A 12,604-nucleotide genomic window follows, 5' to 3' on the forward strand; every position below is an offset into this window, starting at 1 on the left:
GGGGGAGTGAGGAGAGGCAGGGGTAGGCCACAAGCATCTGTACTTCTCAGCTTTCCAGGTGATGCTGCAGTGCAAGCCTGGCTTGAGAACCACTGAATTAGAGGGGAATTAAGTTAGGGATTAAAAAATAAAAACCAAAAGATTTCTATAATCAAAAAATGATATTTTTAATAGTTATTTCTTATGTATTATTTTCTGTCTCCATCTCCAGTGTGTTCCCTGTACAGCATTTGTTACAACTTAAAATTCAGTTACTTGTTCTAAACAAAAGCAGGCTCTAGCTTCCATCTGTTTTCTTTATATTTGACTGTGCTTAGTAAGGGCCTGTTTTATTCTTGGCATTGAATATTGGTACATAGGTAGGTAGGAAAGAATAAATGATGAATGAAAGCATGCCATATTAGATTATTTTTATATTCTGTTGAAATATAGTAAATTTGATTTCTAACTGTGACAGGAGTTTGTCACCTTGCATTTTTTTTGAAATTAACTTGGTGTAGAGAGTAATCTGCAGCCATATTTTACAGAGGGCACAAATATACTATTCAAGTGGTTGATTCATATAGTAACACTTTAAAGACTAGGAGAGTATATCAAAAGATAACTCAGCAAAGGTATTTTCTGGGGAATTGAGATGTTCTAATCTTATCTGCCTTGGAGAATCTGAATGAATGATTATGGCTAAGTTTCCACCAAATAATGTCACATATTAGAGGTCTTACAAACATTTGTATATCTGCTGTGTGCTAGGTGCTAGGCATGCAAAAAGATTGGTGGCCTGAAGGAAGAGCTTAGGAGCTCTACTGGACCAGTGAACCTAAGTTACTGAGGGTGAATATTTCATATTATTGGCTAAGGCAAAAATAGTAGGCTTTGTTTCCTGTGTCGAGGAGGAAGATTGGTAGTCTTTGTGAAAGTGACAGAGCCAGACTCACACACTAACAACTATATCACCGTGAACAGTAGAACTATCACGTAAGCTCATGTTTTCCTCGGTACAGAATTGTTGACCTTGACAAATAGTAATGGAAGTATTTATTTGAGAACCCAGATTTTTGTGTGGAACAATGCACAAGAGGTTCTCGTGCAGAAGACGAGGGGAGGTGGTGTTAGGTGACTTAACCACACAGGGGAGGTGGTGTTAGGTGACTTAATGCTCACACCAAACTTCAGAGCTCTCTGCTCTTGGTATCTACCGTGGAGACCAACACACTGAAGCCCTTGCCTGGTTTCCTCCAGCTGGTAGTTGGTGAGGCGGGATTTGAATAGAAGCACCAATTCCAGGACCGGCTCTCTTAGCTCGACTATGTAGCACTCCCGCCAAGGAGATATGCTCCAACATCACAGGTCATGGTTTCCTCCAATTATGCATAACTTTTCACTTTCAACAACAATTCAAGGAAGGCTCAGAAAGTTTTCTCCAAAAAAATGATACATTATTCAGGACCAGAGATCATATCTTATCTCTTCCACAGTTTTGTGCCCATTAAAAATACACTTAATGTATACCTGCTGCTTGATTAGAATTTTAATTTTTTGGTGACTGGGAGATTGAAAACCACTTTGAATAGTTTCTCACGATCTAAATTAATATTCTGGAACATAGTAAGTAATTTGAATTCCGAAATGACACTGGCAAGTTAGAAATGGCAAGCCTTTTGCCAAACACTGCTCCGTTTTGTGTGAGTGAGTACTACAGGTGTGTAACACTAAGGGAAGTTTTGCAACCATTAGGTATTTTCATAAGTATGATCGCATTGTGGGTACAAAATCATAATAAGGGGCCCCTGGGTGTCTCATTTGTAAGCGTCTGCCTTCAGCTCAGGTTATGATCCCAGGGTCCTGGGATCAAGCCCTGCATTGGCCTCCCTGCTCAGTGGGAAGCCTGCTTCTGCCTCTCCCACTTCCCCTGCTTGTATTCCCTCTCTCGCTGTCTCTCCCTCTGTCAAATAAATAAAAAGAATCTTAAAAAAAACCATAATAAAAAATTTTATCCATAGTTTCCTTGTTGTTTTGTAAACAATAAGTAATGTCCTTTTTAATCTACTTTTTTTAAAATGCCAAGAACATGGGTCGCCTGGGTGGTTTAGTTCTTAAGCGTCTGTCTTTGGCTCAGGTCATGATCCCAGGATTCTGGGACCGAGTCCCACATTGGACTCTCTGCTCAGCAGGAAGCCTGCTTCTCCCTCTCCCTCTCCCACTCCCCCTGCTCGTATTCCCCCTCTCGCTGTCTCTCTCTCTCTCTCTGCCAAATAAATAAATAAAATCTTTAAAAAATAAAAAATAATAAAATGCCAAGAACAGTAGCATTTTTTTTTTAATCAACAAAGGCTTTAATTTAATTTAACTTTTCCCTTCTCTGTTTCTCCTTCATTTCATTGTTTGCCTCCGGTTTTCTTTGACCTTTTCCTTATTATTTCCTGCCTCATCACTTTCACTAGCTCCCTTCTTGCCAGCTCTCTTCTTTGGCTGGCTCTCATTCAGCATAGTAAGTCAGCTCTTAACCCACACATTTGTTCCTTGTAGTAATCCTTTTTCTTCTGAGCTGGGTAGCACCTACTGTCACGTCTACTATTAGAAAAATATAATGATGATTCTCATATTTGAAACTTTTTATTGAGCTTCATGTATTCTTAAAAATAATTCAAATGAGTACATTTAAGTGTTTTGGGAAGTGTGCTTCTTTGGTGTTTATCTTGCTGACATTTTCTTTAGTATAGCTGCTTAGAAATTTAATTTGTTTTCAATTTGAATTGTCTTCTGACTGCTCTGATTTGGAACAATCAGATATGTTGGTGTGACTTGGATTTTCAGAATCCGTGAAAGTGAGTACCTCATATTTACAGAATCCATGACATTTCTCCTAACCATCTTATGGACCATAGCTTTGTGTGTCAATAAGAAGCAGTGTTTTCTTCTAACTGTAGTTCTTTATTTCTAAATTTTTGAAATATCCCCAAACCTTATTCTTAATGAACAAATGGCACTCTTTTGATATCCAGGTTTGCCATGCAGAACTTGAACTGGGGACTTGTTTTCAAGCCATAAATAGCAGAATTCAGTTACAGATTCTTGAGGCACAATACCTTCCAAGCTCTTCAACACCTCTTGCTTTGAGTAAGTATATCCGTGGTTCAAAGTGGAATCTTTAGAAAATATTAGTAAAAGGTAGTTTTTCCTTCATTTCTTAGTAATGGACATTAAAATCTTAATTACTTTTGTTATTTAACTTAGATACTTACCTTTTAACTTAAAATTACTTTATTGGATTTCAAATTTCAGCCATTGTGCCTACTTTAATCCATCTTCACTTGGTTTTTATCCACTTGATGCCATTCCTTATTGAGCTCATCAGTTAAGATAGGTTGAGTTTTCAGAGGACTGTTAGATATATTTTGCCAGCCTAGAAAATTTATTCTTTTCCTGATTTGCCCTTCATTGAATGTATTGCTAACTAGAAACTTAATTTTAAAAACATTTAAAAATACCAAACTCAACCCTTGAAACACTTTTCCTTCCCTGGGCCTTGGGGCACAAGAAGGGATTCTGTTAATTTGTATTGTGTAGGCCTGGTTCACACGGCTCTCCCTAGAGGTGGGGATTTGAGATCCGTTCTATCAGGGCTAGAGTGGGGTAAGAGTGCTCCCTCATTCCGCTACAAGAAGAGAGGATATTGGGAGGCAGGCAGAAGCAGTAGATGTCCACTATAACTACAAAGACTGAAAATAAATGCAACTGACCATTCAGTTCAGGAAGCTAGGAAAACAACAACAGACAGAAAGGAAAGTAGAGGTGAGTAGTTACAGGTAAAGTTGAAGTTGATAATTATGAAGACAACAGCAAAAGACATAATCAGTAAAACCAAAAGCTTTTTCTTTGAAGAGATCAGTAAAATAGACAAACCTATAGTAAGTTGGATTGAGCAAAAAATAAAGAAAACATGAAAAGGGGGTGGATAACATTTCACACTCAGAAGAGATTCAATAATTAATTAGATAATACCATTTAAAACTATACCTGTTCATTTGAACATCTATATATAATAACTGATTTTCAGAGAAAAAAAAGTTGTTGAAATTTGCTCCAAAAGAGGGAGAACATATAAATAAAATGATTAACCATGTGTAGATATTAAAGAATTGCCTCTAATAAAAGCACCAGGCCAAGATGATTTTACTGGTAGAGTCTACCAAACTTTCAAGGAACATTTAATTCCTATTTTTAAAAAGATTTTATTTATTTATTTGACAGAGAGAGAGGGATCACAAGTAGGCAGAGAAGCAGGCAGAGAGAGGGGGGGAAGCAGGCTCCCTGCCGAGCAGAAAGCCTGATGTGGGGCTTGATCCCAGGACCCTGAGATCATGACCTGAGCTGAAGGCAGAGACTTAACCCACTGAGCCACCCAGGCACCCCTAATTTCTATTTTATATAAGCTGTTCCAAAGCAGGAGAAACGATGGAAAAAGTAACTTTCTGAGGTGGGCATATTCTCAATATCAAAACAGAAAAGATAGTGCATAGAAAAAAATAGCTATAGCCTATTACCACTTATATAGATAGATAGAAAAATCATAAAATAAAAATAAGCAAATGAAATCCAACTTGGCATGAAAAGAATAAATTACCAGGACTACATAGTAGGTTAGTTCTAGGAACGAGGATGTCAGTAGAAGTCTACAGATGCAGTTCATTACATTAAGAGGTGTCTTTCTTTAATCAAAACTGCTGATTGGGATTATCCATGATCTGCATCTTGTAAATCTAATGGTCCGTCCTCGGTCACCCCTTTATAGCTCCCTCCTTTCTGGAAGTTCCCTCCTCCCTTTCTTGCTGCCCTGCAGCTCCAGCTCCATCCATGACAACTTTGTGCCTGAGCTGTAGGTGCCATGCGTCCGTCAGACAGGGGAGGATGCTTAGGCGGAAAGCTATATGAACCCGAATGTTAGCCGGTGTAGTTTCCATCTTGCAAAATGTGACACTTCTCCAGTTTCTTCCCGCTTTTGGTCTTGAACAGTGTTTTGTTTTGTTTTTTTTCCCCAGAGTTGATAATTGTTATCCATGGGAAGCTTAGTTTGTACAACTATTCTATCATTACTGGAGCTCTCCATCTCAATTTATTTGAGGAATAGATTTTCTCTAGCAGGCATATGTTTAACTTCTGGAGTCGCAATCAAAGAATTTTACCTGCATAAAATTGGGAATTAAATTCCTCCAGCTCTCTGAAGAGTTGGCCCCTCTCTTTTGTGTAATACTTTTCAGTGTGTACTCCCCTACTGCTGACAGTTACTTATGCCTACAATTTCCAGTCTTTAATGGCATTCAGGTTAGAGGAAGAGTTTATTGGAGGTCACTGTAGTTCTTTGTAAAGCGCGATTAAAATTACAAAGTTTACTATCAGCGTTTTTTCTGTTATGCCAATTGCTCATTGGCTTTTTATAAGTGGCTTATATGTTTTCACACCAAATATAATTTGTGAGTATATATCATTATATGGGATTTAAAATAAAATTTTACATATCAAAATTTCTTATTTTTTAGGTTTCTTCGTGAAGGTGGGAATGTTTAGTTCAGGAGAGTTGATTTATAAGAAGAAGACACGCTTACTGAAGGCCTCCAATGGAAGAGTAAAGTGGGGAGAAACTATGATTTTTCCACTTATACAGAATGAAAAAGAAATTCTTTTTCTTATTAAGCTTTACAGTCGGAGCTCTGTAAGAAGAAGACAGTTTGTGGGGCAGGTTAGTCGTGAGTTTTTATCTTGAATCCTTTCTTTGAACTTCTCTATGCATTGAAACATTTGGTTAACAAAAGGAATATAGAGTAAAATTGAAGTTGAATAGAGTAAAATTCTACAGGATCATAAATTAAAATTTGATGTTGCCACAAAGATGAAATCCTGTCAGACTTTGCTTTAATACAAATAGTTGGAATTTCTGTGCTGTTAGGTTTCTTATCTAAAAATAAGTCTGTTTCTGAGCTTCTAAACTATAAATACTGTAAGAGAGATCAGTTTTTCAGTACCATTGACTAGTTAATGGTATTAATGCTAAGTATTTATTATTTCCTCTATCCAGTATTTTTAAATATAATTATAAATTTAAATTCAGTTAATTAACATATAATGTATTATCGGTTTTAGAGAGAGAGGTCAGTGAGGTCAATCTTATATAACACCCAGGGCTCATTCCATCAAATCCCCTCCTTAATGCCCATCACCCAGTTACCCCATCCTCCCAACCCCCTTCCCTCTTGTTTCCTATGATTAAGAGTCTCTTATGGCTTGTCTCTCTCTCTCTGATTTGTACATTCACTAAGTATTTAAATCAAAATTTTTAAGGCTGCAGATGTCCAACTTACTTCATTCTGTTTCATGTTCAGTTTAGTGTTTAACTCTGTATGCTATTAACTGAATTATGTTAGATTCAGATTCCTAGAAAACATTAGTTTTGGCAGTGGTCGTGATGGTATTTAGATAGTTGATTTTGGTGTTTGGATTACTCTGTTTAAAAATTCTTGTAATCTGTGGAAGACAACAACGCTTACTTGCCAGTCCAGTGGGACTTACTTCCTTTGTAGTTTATTTTACTCTGAGTGGATTAATGGTAGCTGTCCATTATCTTTTATCTTAATAATGATTGTTTGACTCCCATTTAAATTCCAAAATCTACATCATTGGTTTAAAAGCTTCTGCTTGATAACAAGATGTCATTAGCAGTCTATGTGAAATCCTAAAATGATATGTGAATATTCAAAGATTGATATTAATTCTTTGACTCACTTCTTCATGCATTTTACCTAAAATCTTTGTTAAAAAAAATTATGGTTTTGTTGTTCTTCATTTATTCCTATTTTGGAAGGAGTGTGGACTCAAGAATTCATATATGTAGCATACTTTTCAGGGCCTTGTGGCCTATGAAGTGCATTCAGTTAAAGTTTTCCTATGTACTCAAGCCCCAGCTATCATGTATGGGTGGAATGGGAGATTTCCTTGACAGGTGATTTTCATGATAACTTTTTTGGTGATTCCACTTTCTTGGTTGAGAGTCTAGTTAAGAATTACAATTCTGGGGGCGCCTGGGTGGCTCAGTGGGTTAAAGCCTCTGCCTTCAGCTTGGGTCATGATCTCAGGGTCCTGGGATCGAGCCCCACATCGGGCTCTCTGCTCAGCGGAGAGCCTGCTTCCTCCTCTCTCTCTCTCTGCCTGCTTCTCTGCCTACTTGTGATCTCTGTCTGTCAAATAAATAAATAAAATCTTCCAAAAAAAAAAAAAAAGAATTACAATTCTGGAAGAGCTCTTGCTGGCCATCTGTTCCTGTGGCTTCTCTTGGGTTCTCAGGAGCCACCATGGTGGGGGAACCAAATGCAGTCTTAGAGTCTCCTGATGTCAGCCAAAGAATGCTGGTGTTACCTGTTTCATATATTAGGTTCTTTGTAGGATTTTATTTGAAGGAAAAATACTTCTGACCAGGAAATTAAGGGGAAAAAGTTTGAAAATCAGTGACCTGCTCCAATTTCTTTATTTAAAAGAATTAGAAACTGAGTCTCAGAGAAGTTAATTCCTGTTACTGCTAAAGCTGAGATTAGCATTCAGGCTTCGAATTCCTTGTCCCCTTTTCCTCTAGGCAGGTGTGAAGTCTTACATCTGCATGGTGCTCTGAACTTTTCTCAAGTTCATTCATATCTATTACCTAAAGTTACAGTTTAGATTTCAGTTAAAATCACAGCTTAAAATGTGCTTAAAAATGTATTTCTTAGCAGTTTAACTTAAATCATGATTAGTCTCTGTTTATTTTCACAAAAATGATTTTGAATGGTTGGGATGAATTCTAAGTTGAGCTTCTAGATATACTGAATAACCAAGGATACTAATTACTGTTTTGGGAGAAATGACTTTAGAATATCTCACATCAAATTTTGAAGTTGGATTGGATCATATAACATTAGTCTTCAGAGTGACTAAACAGGTTAGGTGTTTTGACATATATTTGGAAAAATGGAAAGATTGTTTGATTGAAAATGTGTGAACCAAACTTCCACTTGCCTTTTGTCAGTAAAGGAATTAACTGTTTGAATTCAGTTGCCATTCTTGTGTTAAGTTAAGTGATTGTCCTGTTCCTTTACAGATTTGGATAAGCGAAGACAGTAATCACACCGAAGCAGCAAATCAGTGGAAAGAAACAGTTACAAATCCAGAAAAGGTTGTTATCAAGTGGCACAAATTAAACCCATCTTGAAGACATGACACGTTAATTTGGTGAAGAATTTGACATTGTTTTAGAAGACTCACGATTTCAATTTGACACCAATGAGAAGAGACAGATCAATACATTTGTTAATGTATTTATGGAGGCTGTAATTACAATAGTTGATGGATCTTATGGAAAATTAAATTTGATATAAAAAATGGGATGAATTATATCAAATAACCAGAATAAAGGGAGTGTTTTAATACTTGCCAAAATAGACAGTAAAAGTGTAGTATGCTAGGGCAAATAGATAAATTACACAATCAATGAGAATTTCAACCATAGGTAGTTATTGCTATATTATGTTTATGGGTTTTCTTTTTTTAAGCTTTACCTAGATATTAAAAATCTGGTATATCAAATCTCTGTTAACACTATTAGAATGTAGAAGACTTTACTGCTATTTTAGTGCTGATCGTTATTGATTAGACCTTGACTCCTGTTTACCTCTTGCTATGTATTTTCTCTCAGAAAGCAAAAATGAATTAAATCACTTCCAGCTCTTCTGTATTTGGGGAAAATTTGTGCCCTATTTTTCTAATTTCTTACCCATAAGGCATCATATTGCCACTTTGTAAATTATTTATCTCCAAGAAACTTCAAATATATAAAACACTGCAGTTTGGCAAGAATAAATGAAAACACCAGAAGGTTGAAGTTTGATTGGAAACCTAGTGAACACACATTTTGCCATATGTTTTCCTCTCTCAAATATTTTACCCTTTGTTTTCATTGGATTTGGAGTAAGATTATCATCTGTATTATCCATCCTAATTCTGCTAATTGAAGAATTAAATGAGCTTAATTAGCAAGTTCAATATTTTATGATAATCATTTCCTTCTTTTTAGTTTTTTTAAACATAAGCTACTTGTCCTATAATCCACAGCATTATTTCCCCATGTTTTTAAAGAAGCCATATTATAGTAAATATTCTTTGTTTTTTTGTTTTGTTTTGTTTTGTTTTGTGGGGAGGGGCAGAGGGAGAGGGAGAGACTCTGAAGCAGGCACCACACCTAACACAGAAACCAATGTGGTGCTCAATCTCACAATCCTGAGATCATGACCTGAGCTGAAATCAAGAGTCGGATGCTTGACCGACTGAGCTACCCAGGTGCCCTGTTAGTATTTTCTATAGCAGTTTCTCTCAGGTACTCATTAAAAGTCAGTATGTGGGGGCGCCTGGGTGGCTCAGTGGGTTAAGCCTCTGCCTTTAGCTCAGGTCATGATCTCAGGGTCCTGTGATCGAGTCCTGCATCAGGCTCTCTGCTCAGCAGGAAGCCTGCTCCCCCCCCCCTCTGCCTACTTGTGATCCCTCTCTGTCAAATAAATAAATAAAATCTTAAAAAAAAAAGTCAGTATGTGGGCATAATGTCAGGTTAGTTGGCTGTACAAGCTATGGCTAAAAAGAACAGCTGTTTGGAAAAACAGATAATGCCATTGTTGGCCTTGGAAAGTCCAACTTTAGTTTTGCTAATGAATGGACCAAGTGCTCTGTAATCATGATCTTCCATTTTTCTTTCTGTCTTACCATGTTCTACAGATGCCAAGAGATAGATGGTGATGTTAGGCTAGAAGATACTTTGGTATAGCTTCTGCATACCCTCTTCATTCTAGTTCTTATGTTCTGTGTATCTCATTAAGATTTTCTCAAATGAACAATTCCTCTTTTCCTAGGTACCATGTTCACAAGGCACAAAATATGCATAGTTTACTTGTCCTTTGCTTCCATTCCCTAGGGTTTATGTTATACTGCTGAGAGGGACTCTCTAACACTGCATTTGGAAATAATTTTTTTTCTTAGATTTGTAAAAAATGCTATATTGGTCAGTATTCACATGAACTTTCAAGAGAAATCATCTTGTATGGTAGTGTTTTTAATCTTTGAGGCAAATGACTTTATTTTTTTAGAGCAATTTTAGGTTCACAGCAAAATTGAGAGGAAGGAAGTATAGAGAGTTCCCAGATACCCTTTCCCCCCTCATACACACAGCCTCCCCCATATCAACATCTCCCACCAGTGTGATAACATTTGTTAAAATCAATGAATCTATACTGACACAGCATTATCACCCAAAGTCTGTAGCTTACATTAAGGTTCACTTGTGCTATTGTCCATTCTGTGAGTTTCGACCAGTGCATAATGTCATATATCCACCACTCTAGCATCATAGAGAGTAGTTTCACTGCCTTAAAAATCCTCTGTAAATGCACCTATTTTAATAGCTACCAAATAAGTATATTGGCTTTTAGATAACAAATAACAGACATTATTGTTTTAAAAAATCTAGAACTTTATTTGGGCAGTTTTTTGTGTTCTATTGAAACTCTCAATTTCTAAATTTATTATATGTAGTCATGTATTTAATTCAATTTTAAATTATTTAATATTTAATATTTTTGCAATATGTATATAATGTATAATTTCAGAGAAAGTGTGATTTCTTGGTTTCTTGTATGTCTTAGAATCCTAGGTAAATAAAAAAACAACAACAACTTTTCATTTAAATGATCTTTGAGTTAGACCAGTATCGACACAACTAAGTTCCTAAATATTTTAATTAGTTTTACTTAAGCCTTTTTCAGGTGTAAGAGGTACTGAATACAGATGATATCCTGGTCGTCTCTCTGAAGCTTTACATGAAATATAAAAAGAAATAAACCCTTCTGTTAATAGCTGTTCATATTATGAGAAAAACATTAGAAGCTGATAATAAAAAAATGAGATGGTAAGCAAAAATCACTTGTCTTTCTTTTTGCTTAAGCACTTCTTGACCTTTACTCACTTATAACAAGGTGAAGTGGATGAATGTGATGTTGGCTGACCAGAGGAAGCCGTGGAAAGGTTCACATTGATAGCTCATAGTTTGTGCAGTGCTCAATCCCTCACACTGTGCTTATTTATAAACTTTCCAGTTGATACAGTTGGGTAGCTGCAGCCCATGTCCAAATACATCATCATTATTTGGCTTTCATGTGGTTTTGCCTGATTTTTTTTTTTTTTTTTAGCAGTTCCCCTAGAGAAATTATCATTGAAGTATATCAGTTCCAGCACTTAGGAGACTGTTAAGAAGGAACCAGTGGTACTTTGAACATGTGTAATTGTGGTCTGAGAATAACCTAAAGTGAACTTCTGCTTGAAAGCAGTTACATAAGTTGTTCTGATACTAATGTACTGAAACTATATTTCCCAGGAAAATTTCTGTTGCTGATCAAATAATTGCTTATTCTTGAAGGATTTTAGAAATTTTCAGTAAATGTCACCATTTTATATCATGGCAGTAATAGATATTTCTTTTTTTAACTTTTTAAATGGATATTTCAAAGGATGTGTATTTCCTTTTGGTATTTGGTGAGGTATGTTGGGGAAAGTACCAGATAAAATACCTGTATGTACACTGTATTAGTCAGGTTTTTTCAGAGAAATAGAACCAAGAGATGTATGTATATGTAAAAACATACATTCCTTTTAATTACGAGAAATTGGCTCATGTCTTCATGGAGGCTAAGAAATCTTCAGTCTGAATCTGAAGGCCTGAGAACCAGAGGAATCAATGGTATGAATCCCAGTATGAGACAGGAGAAAAGGATCAATTCCTTCTTCATCTCCCTTTCGTTCCATTTAGGTTCTCAGCAGATCAAGAGATGCTCACCCACACTGAGGAGCACAACTTATTGAGCCCACTGAGGCAAATGCTAATCATGTCCAGAAACATCCTCCCAGACACACCTAGAAATAATGTCATCTCGGCACCCCTGGCTAGTCATACTGACACATACAATTAATCAGACATCGACTCATGTTCTCTTAATGGGGCAGCTGGAATTAGTGTTCAGTGATCAATCTCAAATGCCTGACGTTTTGGTTGAAACATTTGAGTTGAGGAAAGAATTATGAAAATTGAGTGTGTGTTGAAGTACCATGTCCATGTTGAAATAGAGGTTTAGTGTTTAAAAGATGCTAAAAAAGTTAATGTTGCCTCCAAAATGGGATATTTTGTCTGAAGGTGAATGCTGCCTACCATTTAAAGTCATTTCCTGGTGGAATTTTTTTAACTTGGCAATTACTGATTTTTAACTTTTTCATGTATGGAAAATCTGGTCTCTAAAATAACTACTTTATTAGTTAAAACTGGTAATTAAATTAAATTACAGAACAATAACTCTATTAACTATTAAGCCATATTAAACCGCAGGACTCTGATAACAGCAGATGTCCAGAAAGAAAGTTCTGTATGTCTTCTCAGGTGGCTAAGAGGTATCTGATTCCGTGCTGAGCTAAATCACTGCATAAGATATGTCTTTAGATGATGATGGTGTTTATTCAGTATTGATTTTCATATTCGCATGCTGTGCAGTTT

At 36.3% G+C, this 12,604-nt stretch overlaps 1 protein-coding gene across 1 annotated transcript in view; it reads left to right on the forward strand.

Annotated features, from left to right (window-relative positions):
- TC2N (tandem C2 domains, nuclear) overlaps window positions 1-9,055 on the forward strand; it is a 38,650-nt gene extending 29,595 nt beyond the window's left edge. The window contains exons 10-12 of the mRNA XM_080809434.1: window positions 3,003-3,117; window positions 5,538-5,737; window positions 8,123-9,055. Coding sequence (XP_080665560.1) covers window positions 3,003-3,117; window positions 5,538-5,737; window positions 8,123-8,233 — 426 coding nt within the window. The 3' untranslated portion in view covers window positions 8,234-9,055. The remainder of the gene's footprint in view (window positions 1-3,002; window positions 3,118-5,537; window positions 5,738-8,122) is intronic.
- Window positions 9,056-12,604: the final 3,549 nt, after the last annotated feature.

The sequence above is a fragment of the Martes martes genome, assembly GCF_963455335.1.
Source record: "Martes martes genome assembly, chromosome: 7".
NCBI lineage: Eukaryota > Metazoa > Chordata > Mammalia > Carnivora > Mustelidae > Martes > Martes martes.